Below are 14,717 nucleotides of genomic sequence, written 5' to 3'. Positions count from 1 at the left end.
TTGAGGGGGATCAATTTGAGTTTTATATATGTTCTCATTTGTTTTGAGAATTTGTCAGATGATATTAACTACTAACTGGAAGCTGAAAGCAATGATGGAGTTTTTTTTGGCCCACAACTTGTTATGTATGTTGGGTCTTTTTCTCCACTGTTTGTTTCTTCTTTTCTATATTTCAACAGCAGCAAGACCAACGATTGCAATTTTCTGTTTAGCCATCGTTGTTTGACATTGGAGTGATTTCAATTACTCCTATATTGACTGGATAAATGTAATATTAGGGCAAACTAGGAAGGTAAAATTACTAGATGAAATAAATAACTGCTTCATGGAGCATCTGATTCAGGATCTAACACGAGGGGAAGCAATTGTTGATCTAGTTTTTAGTGGACCGCATGCATGATCTGGTGCAAGAGGTAACAGTGTTGAGGACATTTGTCAACAGTTATCATAACATTATCAATTTGATTTAACTACAAAGGAGAGCTGTGTATTGCCCTGAGTTAAATGGGGGTAGTGAGTCCTAGAGGTGGAGTTCCATCTTGGCATCTCTCATCATCTTATTGTGCCCCAGGCGCCTTCAAAAGTAGACCACTGCCACAGGAAGAATTTGAGGAGAGCAGTGTGTTGTCCTGAGTCAAGTGGGGGACCGTAAGAGGAGGAGGAGGGAGCTCCATCTTGCTGACTGTCATCATCTTTTGGTGCCCCAGGCTCCTTCAAAAGTAGACCACTGCTGCAGAATGTGGCCCATGGATGTGTGCCCAATAGGGTGTGACCAAAGGGACATGCCCCTTTGGAGTAAATTGAGGATTTGTGCCTGTTAGGTCTGACCTTTGAAGATTTTCTCCTCCAGGTACTGTTTATTTTTATTATACATTATGGGCATGAGAATGGGAGTAACCAAAGGAACTGGTCAAGTGAGAACATTGAAGGTACAAGGTCCAATGAACAGGTTTGCTGCATCTAAAGTGATTACTCTGACTGTTAAAGTACCTACACAAAAACAATAGTGAGCCCAGAGGCCCCCTCCTTGAGTCCTGATAACCGCTCACCACCCAAGGCTCCCAATATTTTGTTGGGCTCAGCTCCAGCTACATCCAGTCCTTTGCAAGTAAGGATGTGACTGAAGGAGAGGTATTTCAATGAGAAGTGCCCAATGTACCTCTAGTAGGAGGAACTCCTCTGGATGTTGCTTTCCTAGATTATCCTGATGGAAACACCCCTACTGCTATATTAGCTCCTAAACTGTCTGTGAAACTAGTTTTATTTGGAGGATGTATGTGGAATGACCTGGTTTCAGTTACATCTCCCAAATATGTCTTTAATATTGAAATCTGGAAATCAAAGGAACTTTGACCAGCTGTTTGTTTCAGTTATGTTCCTTTGCTGATGAAGAAGCAACTAAATGACCACTTTGGAGATTGATATCAACTTGCTTAGTAGAAGACTGAATGAACATTCTTGGAAAATAAAAACACCAGAAGAAGTTAATGCTTCCTTAGTGAATAATTTACTGGAAAATAGACTGGAAAAAGTGAAGCAGAGAACCAACTCTTTGCTTTTTAATTTTTTCATATAATAATACTTGAAAGGTATTAATATAGCAACAAATCTATTCCACAGTAGGGGAGATGGTAAAACTAGAGGACGTGAGCTGAGGTTGCAGGATGGTAGACTTAGGAGTAATGTCAGAAAATTCTTTTTCACACAGAGGGTGGTCGATGCCTGGAATGCCCTCCTGAGAGAGGTAGTAGAGACAGAAACAGTGATGGAATTCAAAAAGGCATGGGATGAACACAGAGGATCTCTATTTAGAAAATGGATGGTATAAAAAAAAACTTAAGTGGTTGCAGGTGTGTGGATTTGTGAGTGATGCTTGGACGGTGACTCCAGCTGTGAAGAACTAAGGTCGGTGCCGGACAGACTTTGTAAGTGTATGTTCTATATGACAATCCAGTTTAGGATGGGCTGGAAAGGGCTTCAACAGTAACTTCAGTAGCTTGAACTGAGGACAGTGCTGGGCAGCAGGGGCAAAGCTAGGTGGGGCCACGGGGGCAAGGGCCCCCACAGATTTAGCCCTGGCCCCCTCTACTTTCAACCCCCCCCGCCACTAACCCTCCCCTGCCACTTTCGATCCCCCCTCCCACTGTTGCCCCTCCCCCACCGCTGCCAGGTACCTTTGCTGGCAGGGGTCCCCAAGCCCCACCAGCTGATCTGTTTCTGTGAGTCCTGAGTGACTCCTGACATCCTGTATGCACGTAAAGTGCAGGACATGTATGCAGGATGTCAGGAGTCAGGACTCAAAGAAACAGATCAGCTGGTGGGGCTTGGGGACCCCCGCCAGCAAAGGTACCTGGCGGCAGTGGGGGAGGGTCGGTGGCGGGGGGAGGGGGGATTCAAAGTGGCAGGGAAGGGTCGGCGGCTGGGGGAGGTGGGCTAAACTGTGCCCCCTCACCTCGGGCTCTGGACGCCCTCCCGCCAAGGTCTGGCTATGCCCTGGGCAGATGTTTACAGTCTGGGTCCCGCAAATGTCAAGACATATTCAGATAGGCTGGAGTGGAATTTGATGGCAACTCCATTAGTTATAACATAAAGGACAGAGCCGGGTGGACTTCTACGGTCTATGTCCTAGAAACTCAAAGAAAGAGCATGATATAAAATATCATTTTCATTGTTGATTTTAATCATGAATTGATAATTAGTGTGACTGTGGGCCAGACTAGATGGACCGTTTGGGTCTTTATCTGCCATCATTTACTATGTTACTATGATTGCCCCAGCTGAGGTGTTGAAACAATATATAGGGGAGGTCATTTCTTTTGACCCTTCATTCATTCCAAGAATTTCTAAAACTGTTATATTTCTGCTTCTATTAATAATATTTGTGGTGGAGGGATAGAAGAGGTGTTATATGTAGACCTGACTACAGTGCTGGAAACATCTATTCAGGAAGCTATGTTATGAGATACCTTTGAATGTAGTGAAGGTAGAAATAAGGTATTGATACATTCTTTAGAAAAAGATTAGCCTATTTTCATGGATCTCCTATATATGTTAATCCTGATGTATCCCAAAGGACACAAATATGACGATGAGAGTTTCTTAAGATGATGTCAAGAGCTTTGATCCCTTGGCATGACTCTCTTTCTGAAGCTTCCAGGTGAAATTTCAGGGGAAGGAATATATTTTCTCAGATCCTTCACAATTAGAAAAGTTGTTACAGACTCAGGAAGCAGAAAAAGTTAATGTAACATCAGTACAGTGATTGAGATAAATGATTATTTTCATTGGTTGACTGTTGAGGTTAGAAAGTTTGACAATGTTATGTTGGGACTTTTGTACTTTTCTTGCTTCATAAAATTTTCTTCTTTATTTAGATATCTCCTCCCACCTTTTCTTTATATTTTCAGAGACTAGGAAAGGTATGTTTCTTTGATGATATTGTTTTGAAATGAACTCTACAGTGAGTCTCTTTCACCATATATTCCTTCAGCTTAAACCTAGTATTCCACTATCAGAAAAGGACTCCAAACTCTTAATATGATAGTTCTCTTTAGTACGGTTGATCACAAATAAAAGAAAAATATACACATACAGTGAGATGCAATGGAATAAAGGTTCTGTTATTAAAGCTTTGAGTCCATTCTACAACCAGCCCTTCTGATACAGACAAAGAGGGGGCTGGGCGGAGAACAGCTACATGCTGCTGGTAATAAGTAAATACTTAAAGGTAAAAAATCACCATGAATTTCTAAGGCTTGGGAAATCAAACAGCAGGATTACTGCTTCAGCATGGAGAGGTTCAGACCTCTTAACATACTGGCACTCTAACAGCAGCCTTCCTTCTATTCAAGAGAATCACAAAGGCATTTGGTGGGAGGGGCAATCTGCTCCTCCCAGCATGCATAGGGCAGCCAAGCAAACCAGAAGTCATGGAATAGGAGGCAAAATCCTATTGTGGACTGAGAATTGGTTAAAAAATAGAAGTGAGAAATTGCAAGAAGACTGTCTGAGAATATTCTAGTCTATTCTGTTGGAGTCTTATATACCTCCTATTTTCCAAAAAGGATTCATGGTGGTTTACATATCAAAAGAACTACAATAGAGAAACTAACATCTCAAAGAAACTTTACAATAAAGAAAAAAAGAGGTTGGGCTTGTGTGAAACGATACAGAAGTCTGAGCATGTCCAGAGTAACTTGCCAAGGCGTTTAATGAGTCATCATGCTAACAGTATGCAGAAACCTAGCTGGAAGTTTTCAATCAGTTCTTTAAACCAGTGCTTCTCAAGCCTGTTCTGAAATACCCCAGGATACTCACAATGAATACGCATGAAATAGATTTGCATGGAAGCAGCACATGCAAATCAGTCTCATGCATATTCATTGTAGATGTCCTGAAAGTCAGACTGGTTAAGGGATACTCCAGGACCAGCTGTAGAAACACTGCATTAAGAGTAGCCACCCCTACTGTTTGGGAGCAATTCGATTCCCCTCTCCTTGTTCCTTCTCACCCAGTACTTTCCTCGCCCTTAATTGTCTTGTCTGTTTGTATTTTTAGATTGTAAGCTCTATCGAGCAGGGACTGTCTCTCTGTGTCAGGTGTTCAGCGCTGCGTGCATCTGGTAGCGCTATACAAATGTTAATAATAATAATAATAAAAAGAAAAAATAATAAAACAATTTAAAAACTGGCAAACAACGACTAAATTCCAATTATTGATCAAATAGATGTCTTTAAAACTTTCCTAAAAGAAAAATAGAAGGGTATATGTCTTAAATCTGATGGTAACATATTCCATAATCTTGTCCCAAAGAAAGGAAAGGAATCTCAATAATGGTTTTAAAATGAATATTTTTCAAAGATGAAAAACCTAATTTCAAAATTCTCACAAAATTCAAATTTCTACTGAAAAATGGAACAACAAGTTCCCCTAGCTCCTGTGAATTTAGTCCAAAAACTGATTTAAAAATTAAATTATCTTAAAATTTATATGCTGACGTATTGATAACCAGTGTAGATCATGCATAGAAGATGATACACTATCAAACAGCTCAGCCCACAAACCAGCCTAACGGCAGTATTCTGCATCAACTGCAAACGATTTTGTAATTTACTCGTAATCTGAAGGTATAAGAAATTACAGTAGTCTAGTCTGGGCAGCAAAACAGCTTGGGCTAAAATCCTAAAATCCTGCCTGAGTTTATAGAAAAATCTTTTACTAAGGGCACTTATTTGCCTATCAAAACGTAAGCCCGAATCTAGAATTATATCTAGTACTCTTGAATGATCCTCTATTTCTAGAATTTCTCCTGTATTCAATGCTATTGACTTAACTGGGACTATATTAACATCTCCAAACCAAAGTATCTTCATTTTTTGTTTGTTTAGCTTCAAAAAATATGTGGTAGCCCAACCATCTATAACAAAAATATAGCGTCTGATAGAATCTAAGGTATCATCAAGACTTTCCAGCACTGGGCATAAAAGAAAGATATCATCTGCATAAGATAGCATGGAGTTCCCACTAGCTGAAAAATAATTGCCCAAAGAACTCAAATATATATTAAAGAAGGCAAAAGTAGTGAGCCCTGAGACATCTCACATCCAGAGAAGCAACTAGATGATTTGCCGTTTTTACCCTTGACACGGAGTAGAAAACTAGGCATCCAAATGGCAGATGAAATTTAACATAAGCAAATGCAAAGTGATGCATGTAGCGGAGTAACCCAGACGACAACTACATGATGTTGGGTTCCACATTAGGGCTCACCACCCAGGAAAAGGATCTAAGTGTCATCATTGATGACACACTGAAATCCTCTGCTCAGTGCCCAGTGGCAGTCAAGAAAAGAATAGAAATTTTGGAATTATTTGGAAAGGAATGGAGAATAAAATAGAGAATATCACAGTGCTTCTATATCATTCTGTGGTGTGACTGTACCTCAAATATTGTTTATAATTCTGGTCACCACATTTCAAAAAATATAAACCTGAATTAGAAAGGATAATACAAACAAAGGTGACCAAAATGATAAAGGAGGTGGAATGACTCCATATGTGGAAAGGATAAAGATGTTAGTGGGTTTCAGCTTAGAGAAGAGACTGCTGAGGGGAGACATGATAAAAATGTATTAAACAATAAGTGGCATGGAATGAGTAGAAGTGAATTGCTTGATTACGTTTTCCAAAAGTACATGACTAGGGCCACGTAATGAAGTTACTAAGTAGTACATTTAAAACAAACCAGAGAAAACATTTCTTCACTCAATGTATAATTCAACTCTGGAAATTGTTGCCAGAGTATGTGGTAAAAGCCATTAGCATTGCTGGGTTTAAAAACATGGACATGCTCTTGGTTAAAAAGTCCATAAACTGTTATCAAGTGGAGTTGGGAAAAATCCACTGCTTATTCCTGGAATAAGCAGCATGGAATCTATTGCTCTTTTAGGATTCTGCTAGGTACTTAAAACCTGGATTGACAACTATGAAACTTCAGTCTTTCAGTCTTTCCCAGTACAGCCTGTTTATGTACTTATGTACTTATCTTTTTCAGAACCAGAAAACAATGGGATATGATAATGGAACAATGCAACTGGAATTCATTCTGCTGGGACAGTGGTATCTTCTATGCTATCCGAAGCTCCTTTTCACACTATTGCTTATTATTTACATCATGAGCTTGACAGGAAACTCGCTTATTATCTACATTGTTCAGATGGATTCGCGTCTCCACATCCCTATGTACTTCTTCCTTTCCAACCTTTCCCTCCTAGAGATTCTGTTCAGCTCAACCATTGTCCCTACCATGTTGGCTGTCTCCCTGAGCCACGGGAAAAGAGTCTCTGTCCCAGGTTGTATGAGTCAAGTTTTCTTCCTCCATTTCTCAGGTTCCAGTGAGTGCTGTCTGTTGGCCATGATGGCCTATGATAGGTTCATGGCAGTTTGCAGACCATTGCATTACAACATGGCCATGAAGAAGAGCATCTGCTTTCAGCTGGCTGCTGTTTCATGGGTCAGTGGCTTCTTGGATGGCTTGATGTTATCTACCTTGACATCCAAGTTGCCTTTTTGTGGACCCAATGAAGTTGCCAATTTTTTCTGTGATATTCCACCACTATTGAAACTAGCCTGTGTGGACACTCGGGCCAATGAGGCAATGCTTAGCTTGGTGGGCTCATTATTGGGGCTCATCCCACTCATCATCATACTTTTGTCCTATTTCCATATCATTTCAGCTATACAGAGGATCAGCTCATCCCAAGGTCGTTGGAAGGTCTTTTCTACTTGTACATCTCACCTCACTGTGGTTTGTTTGGTCTACGGCACAGTCATCTTCACCTATATTGTACCCTCATCCTCTTATTCCATAAACCCAGACAGGTTGGGTTCTGTGGTGTATGCTGTGCTTACACCGATCCTAAACCCCCTTATCTATAGTCTGAGGAATCATGAAGTCAAAGAAGCTATAAAGAAGACTGTATGGAGAAAAATAAGGACCCTATCTGGCTTGTTCATGGATTGACAAAAAAAAAGACTTGAATGTAATTTAATGTATCTTTGTATTATATAGAGAGATGTGGTGGGGCATTTTCAAAAGGGATGTCCAAGTTGCGATTTGGATGTCCTTGTAATACAGTGGGGGAAATAAGTATTTGATCCCTTGCTGATTTTGTAAGTTTGCCCACTGACAAAGACATGAGCAGCCCATAATTGAAGGGTAGGTTATTGGTAACAGTGAGAGATAGCACATCACAAATTAAATCCGGAAAATCACATTGTGGAAAGTATATGAATTTATTTGCATTCTGCAGAGGGAAATAAGTATTTAATCCCTCTGGCAAACAAGACCTAATACTTGGTGGCAAAACCCTTGTTGGCAAGCACAGCGGTCAGACGTCTTCTGTAGTTGATGATGAGGTTTGCACACATGTCAGGAGGAATTTTGGTCCACTCCTCTTTGCAGATCATCTCTAAATCATTAAGAGCTCTGGGCTGTCGCTTGGCAACTCGCAGCTTCAGCTCCCTCCATAAGTTTTCAATGGGATTAAGGTCTGGTGACTGGCTAGGCCACTCCATGACCCTAATGTGCTTCTTCCTGAGCCACTCCTTTGTTGCCTTGGCTGTATGTTTTGGGTCATTGTCGTGCTGGAAGACCCAGCCACGACCCATTTTTAAGGCCCTGGCGGAGGGAAGGAGGTTGTCACTCAGAATTGTACGGTACATGGCCCCATCCATTCTCCCATTGATGCGGTGAAGTAGTCCTGTGCCCTTAGCAGAGAAACACCCCCAAACATAACATTTCCACCTCCATGCTTGACAGTGGGGACGGTGTTCTTTGGGTCATAGGCAGCATTTCTCTTCCTCCAAACACGGCGAGTTGAGTTCATGCCAAAGAGCTCAATTTTTGTCTCATCTGACCACAGCACCTTCTCCCAATCACTCTCGGCATCATCCAGGTGTTCACTGGCAAACTTCAGACGGGCCGTCACATGTGCCTTCCGGAGCAGGGGGACCTTGCGGGCACTGCAGGATTGCAATCCGTTATGTCGTAATGTGTTACCAATGGTTTTCGTGGTGACAGTGGTCCCAGCTGCCTTGAGATCATTGACAAGTTCCCCCCTTGTAGTTGTAGGCTGATTTCTAACCTTCCTCATGATCAAGGATACCCCACGAGGTGAGATTTTGCGTGGAGCCCCAGATCTTTGTCGATTGACAGTCATTTTGTACTTCTTCCATTTTCTTACTATGGCACCAACAGTTGTCTCCTTCTCGCCCAGCATCTTACTGATGGTTTTGTAGCCCATTCCAGCCTTGTGCAGGTGTATGATCTTGTCCCTGACATCCTTAGACAGCTCCTTGCTCTTGGCCATTTTGTAGAGGTTAGAGTCTGACTGATTCACTGAGTCTGTGGACAGGTGTCTTTCATACAGGTGACCATTGCCGACAGCTGTCTGTCATGCAGGTAACGAGTTGATTTGGAGCATCTACCTGGTCTGTAGGGGCCAGATCTCTTACTGGTTGGTGGGGGATCAAATACTTATTTCCCTCTGCAGAATGCAAATAAATTCATATACTTTCCACAATGTGATTTTCCGGATTTAATTTGTGATGTGCTATCTCTCACTGTTACCAATAACCTACCCTTCAATTATGGGCTGCTCATGTCTTTGTCAGTGGGCAAACTTACAAAATCAGCAAGGGATCAAATACTTATTTCCCCCACTGTATGTCCCAATCCAGGGGCGGGGAAACCCGTATTTTCGAAACAAGATGGACGTCCATCTTTCGTTTCAAAAATACCGTCAGGGATGTCCAAATCCTTAAATTTGGATGTCCCTAGACATGGACATTTCTGACTTTCGCCGATTTTTGAAACCAAAGACATCCATGTCAAAAACATCCAAATGCAAGCCATTTGGTCATAGGAAGAGCCAGCATTTATAGTGCACTGGTCCCCCTGATATGCCAGGACACCAACCAGGCACCCTAGGGGGCACTTCAGTGGTCTTCATAAAATGCTCCCAGGAACATAGCCTTACCTTCTGTGCTGAGCCCCCCAACCCCCCCCCCCCCATAACCCACTACCCCCAACTGTACACCACTACCATAGCTCTTACGGGTGAAGGGGGGGCACCTAGATGTGGATACAGTGGGTTTGTGGTGGATTTTGGAGAGCTCACTGTTTCCTCCTCAAATGTAACAGGTACGGGCCTGGGTCTGCCTGTCTGAAGGGCACTACTCCAGGGACCTGCACGCGCTGTCATGGACCTGAGTATGACATCTGAGGCTGGCATGACATATTTTTAAAGATGTTTTTTGAGGGTGGGGGGGGGGGGTAAGTGACCACTGGGGGAGTAACGGGAGGTAATCCCCGATTCTCTCCGGTGGTCATTTGGTCATTTCGACACCTTTTTGTGCCTTATTTGTAAGAAAAACATGATTAGGTTAAAACGTCTAAGTGTTCATCAGGGACGTCCTTGTTTTTTTTTTATTATGATTCAAAGATGTCCGAATGTTAGGCACGCCGAAGTCCTGCCTTCGCTACGCCTCTGACATGCCCCCTTGAACTTTGGACGTCCTTGCAACGGACTGCAGTTCGAGACGTCCTAAATCGGGTTTCGATTATACTGATTTGGACGACTCTGGGAGAAGGACGTCCATCTTCCGATTTATGTCGAAAGATGGATGTCCTCTTTTGAAAATGACCTAAAAGTCACATCATGTGACTCAAGTTCAACTTCAGCTTGGTCTGATTGCTGGAGAAGGGTTGAAAATTTCTCTATAAAAGGGGTTCTTATCAAAGATAGGGGCTGCTGTGTCAACATCCCACCCTGAGGAGCAGACCTGCGTTGGACTTGCCTGACCATCTGAGGGACACGCTGACATCTGAAGCACTGCATCAGGTTGTATGTGCCATGTACTTTGGTGTTAGTGCTGTAGGTTAGAGTGACTCTTTGTATGTCAGTTAGGGATTTATGTGCATTTTCTTTAAATTATTTCTGTAATGATATTAGCTCTGTCTTCATTTCTATCCTTCTTATATCATGTTTGCTGCTATTGTAAATAAAATAATTGCCTTATTTTTATAACACATAGGTGTGAAGTTAGTTCCTTCTATTATTTTGGCGCAGTGGGCTTGGCTCAAAGGATAAGGAGAATACATTTGTACCTGACACTTCACTACTAATGTTAGTCTTGTCTGGGACTTATTTCTTTCAGAATTTATACTAAATGTCAGGTACCCCAATAACACCCCAAAAAGAGTGTTATCTGAATTTCACCTACATGTTTTTGGTAACATCAGCCATTTTAATCACAATTTTTAATGATTTTTTTTGTCAGATGTGTTGCACTGTTAGGGTAGCTATGCACTCTTGGAATATGCCCTTATATTTAGAAAAATTTCTTTTTTAACGGAGTTATGAATGTTTCAGTCTGGTTTTATTAGTGTCAGTAAAGTTCAATGTGGCTGACACTGTGTCATGTGACCCAGTCAGATTTTAAAGTCATGTTCTCCAGCTAGGCAATGAAAATTTGTGAATGAGCAGAGATCCCCCCCTGTGTTTGTATGCTGTGGTAAGTTTTTCTTTCACTTTTTTTCTGACTTGCACTACATACACCTTTTTTGAGATAACTATTAAAATGTATCTTTATGATTGTTTTAGTTTTTCTTGGATGTGTTGGCAATATTACACCTCATGGCTTTTACCTTGGAGGAAGTGACAGGATTACTTCTTGAGGGTATGTAACAACACCATGATTGGCTCCAAGACACCTTTTAATGTATTTATTCGTATATGCATTTATAGTTATGCTTTTATGCACTTACAGTGCAGTCTCGATTATCCGACCATCCAGCATATCTGACAGACTCCCCGGTGATGTCATCACATTTATTTCTATTAAAAAATATTTGTTTTAAAACAATTTTTGAAACTCACAAACTCTATGCCTTGTTTGAGGGGTTTATGCAGTGTTTTCTGTATTATCTGACTTTTCACTTATCTGACAATGGGTCAGTGCCATTTACATCGGTTAATCGAGACTCACATTTATTTATTCATTCATTCATATATATCATTTTTGTACTTTCTGTTGATTTTATTTTATGCTTTACTAATGAATATGGTTTTCTTAACAGTCAATGTATATATTATGATTGGTTTATGTTTTATGATTTAGGTATATGCTAACATGCTTTATATGTTCACTAGTACTAACATCACCCCTGAGGAAGCCCTGCCAGACAGAACACAGCCGTATTAGGTGCCTTTTTATGTGATTTTCTACAATAAAGGTTTTTTAACCTACTTTCATTGTGTTTGCTTCTTCATCTTCCTTGCCTCATGGGTTCCATTGTCATTTGACTGAGCAGAGCACTTTCATAGGCATCCAAGATCTCTCCAATTATTTCTGATTCCGCAGATGGGACATTCCAATCCGTATCTGACCGTTTGAAATCTCCCAGCAACAGCGCCTCCACTTTCATTCCCAACTTTTAGATATCTGTGAGCAGATTTCTATCTACTTCCTCTGTTTGTGCTGGTCTGCAGATGACACCTGTATGGATAGAGGCTCCTTCTTCTCTTTCCAAGATGATCCATATTGCTTCCTCCTTTGCCAAGGCCCCCTGCATTTCAGCTGCTTTAACATGGTTTTTTACATACAGTGCTACTCCTCTACCATTTTGGCCATCTCTATCCTTCCTAAAGAAATTATAGCTGGTATACTTTTGAAAATCTGAACATATATAAATAATTTAAGGCAGAAACATTGGACATGCCGAAGACCAGGTATGAATATAAGTACATAGTTTTCCTGTGGCAGTTTCTAAAGTGAAAGGTATACGTGCATTTTTACTTTGAAAATTCAGCAATCTCTGCACAGAGAATAGTATATATACACCTTTTAATGGTGTGTACAGTTATAAAATTATACCCAAAATTGTAATACTAACAGAGGAGGCTAAGAAGTCTTCAGGAATACATGTCAATAGGAATATTAATAGTCTAAAATTTTGCGAGTGCTTGAGATAGTTCTACATGACTAGGGAGTGAACAGGTAGACGAGAAAGGCCATAGGCTAAAGGTATAATTGTAAGACTGAAGGATGCTGAGGATTAATGTGTGGAGGCTGACAAGGAAGATGGACAGATGCTAAACAAATACTTATGTTTGGATAAAGAAGACCCAGATGAAGGACCATGGATGACCAGCAGAGGTACATATGGGATACTACTCTGCTTCTAGAAGGGAAAGTTTTTGAATAACTTGTAGGGCTGAAAGTAGACAAAGCCACGTGGCTGGATGAGATGCATTCCAGATTGATAAGGGAGCTCAGAGAGGTTCCTACAGCTCTGCACATGGGAGAGGTTCCAATGAGTTGGAGAAAGGGCTGTGATCCCTCTCCACAAAAATAAGAGCAGAGAAGAAATTGAATAAAGAGAATCATAAATGAGTTATTTGGTTTTCTTTGTCAATGTTTATGTTCATGTATTGATATCAAATTATATTTATTCTGATAGTGTTTCTTCGCAGCGCTTGTATGGGTGAAACATGGCCATGTCAGGTATCTTATCTTCTAACACCATTAATTTTACTAATAAACATTTAAAACTTTTATATCGGTCTATGTTGGTGATCTGCTCCTGGTTTTGGGAACATTGTTCTACTTGCACAAGTTGCTCTTAAAGTTACGTCCCAATGACTTAACACCCACCCAGCAAAACAAATAGGTTTTGTCAGATACCTTAGGGTGGCTTAGAGTATCAGTGAACCATACCAGCCCATACTAAAATAATGAAATGAAGAAAGCACTTTGAAGCGTAGGCTTGGTGATACAGCCAGCAATTGACCAGCAGACTTACCAGGAGATCATGAAAAAACTTTCTTAATGGTGAGCCTTAGCCCATTTGGCTTCTAGTTTCCTGACTGCATTTTCTCTTTGGTATTTCTCTTTTCTGATTCAAGCCACTCTTGATGGGTTTCTTGCACTTCTATCCCCAGTTGTGCCATTCCCTTATGGGTTACCTCTAAATGCTCTGCAACAGTTGACAGAGCTTGTAGCCATTGCCCATCCTGCCCTAAAGCAACCTGTGGCCCTGTTCTCTGTCCCTTGCTTTTCTCTGAGCCCCGTTGGATGGGCAATTGCCAAGTCTACTTTGATTGCATTCTTTTCAAGCACCACTTTGAAGCTATCACTGTCTATTTGCTCTTTCTTTGGTTGCCCCTCCATTCCCAACCTCCAGCCTATTGGCTCAATCCTTTCCTGCTTGTCTGACTCTCCAGAATATAGTACTAAGCCAATGACCTGTCCGCTTCAATGACTATAGCTCTTGACTGTTCTGACTCTCTACAGTACAGACTTCAGCTTCTGATGTTTCAGGAGGATACTTCACCATAGGCTCCTGGTAACTAACCTTTCTAGTCAATGTACAACCCTCTTGTCCAATTAAAGTTAGGGTAAATTTGCAACAGTTAATAAATGTTCCAATACTCACCTGCTCTGACCTTCTGTAATGCAGGCTACAGCCTATGAGCTTTAATATTTATTTATTTATTGTTCACTTATATCCCACATTTTCCCACTCATGCAGGCACAATGTGGCTTACAAACATTAAATAAAATACAGAATAGGAAAACTTAGAAGAATATACAAGGAGTATGCAGGGGGAGAAGCATCTAACAGGGCGAACTAGCAGGGTAGGAGCCAAGGAGGGTGCATCAAGCAGCGGTATAAAGTGAGGAGTAGGTCTTGGCAAAGAAGTAGGTCTTCAACAACTTCTTGAAGAGGGCATGGTCCGCTTGAGTTTTAAGGATATGCCATCCACTGTCAGCTTCCCAGCTGCTGACTAGAACTCTTGAATTAAACAGATGCTAAAGTTAAATTTTCCAGCTTTTTTCTGACTTTTCCTAGTACAGACTTCCTGCCCAAATATTTGACTCTGTTAGGTGGATGCTTTACCATGGCTTCTAATGAAGACATTTCACAGCCAACCCATACACACAGGGCCAGATTCTATAAATGGTGCTCAAAGTTAGGTGCTGGAAAAAAATTGATGCTAAGCTCTATTCAGTAAAGGGCACATGCCCTTTATAGAATAGTACTGAAGCATGAATCTTGGGCCTAAATTTGGGCTCCACACTTATACCTGTGGCTGCGAGCCTAGCAAATGAAGCCCCTAGTAATGTCAGCAAGTGTCCATGAGGGGGCCATAT

General features: G+C 41.2%; 1 protein-coding gene across 1 annotated transcript; it reads left to right on the top strand.

Annotated features, from left to right (window-relative positions):
* Positions 1-6,564: 6,564 nt before the first annotated feature.
* On the top strand, positions 6,565-7,521 carry LOC115461988 (olfactory receptor 5V1-like). The gene has a single exon (XM_030192037.1). The coding sequence runs from the start codon at positions 6,565-6,567 to the stop codon at positions 7,519-7,521; it is 957 nt and encodes a 318-aa protein (XP_030047897.1).
* The last annotated feature ends 7,196 nt before the right edge of the window (positions 7,522-14,717 follow it).

This window comes from Microcaecilia unicolor, chromosome 2 (assembly GCF_901765095.1).
Source record: "Microcaecilia unicolor chromosome 2, aMicUni1.1, whole genome shotgun sequence".
NCBI classification, from domain to species: domain Eukaryota; kingdom Metazoa; phylum Chordata; class Amphibia; order Gymnophiona; family Siphonopidae; genus Microcaecilia; species Microcaecilia unicolor.
This window is presented reverse-complemented; position numbering and strand designations above follow the sequence as displayed.

What these genes read in the sequence shown, in the direction of transcription:
- LOC115461988 (XM_030192037.1), top strand. Translation starts at nt 6,565, where the DNA reads ATGGGATATGATAATGGAACAATGCAACTGGAATTCATTCTGCTGGGA.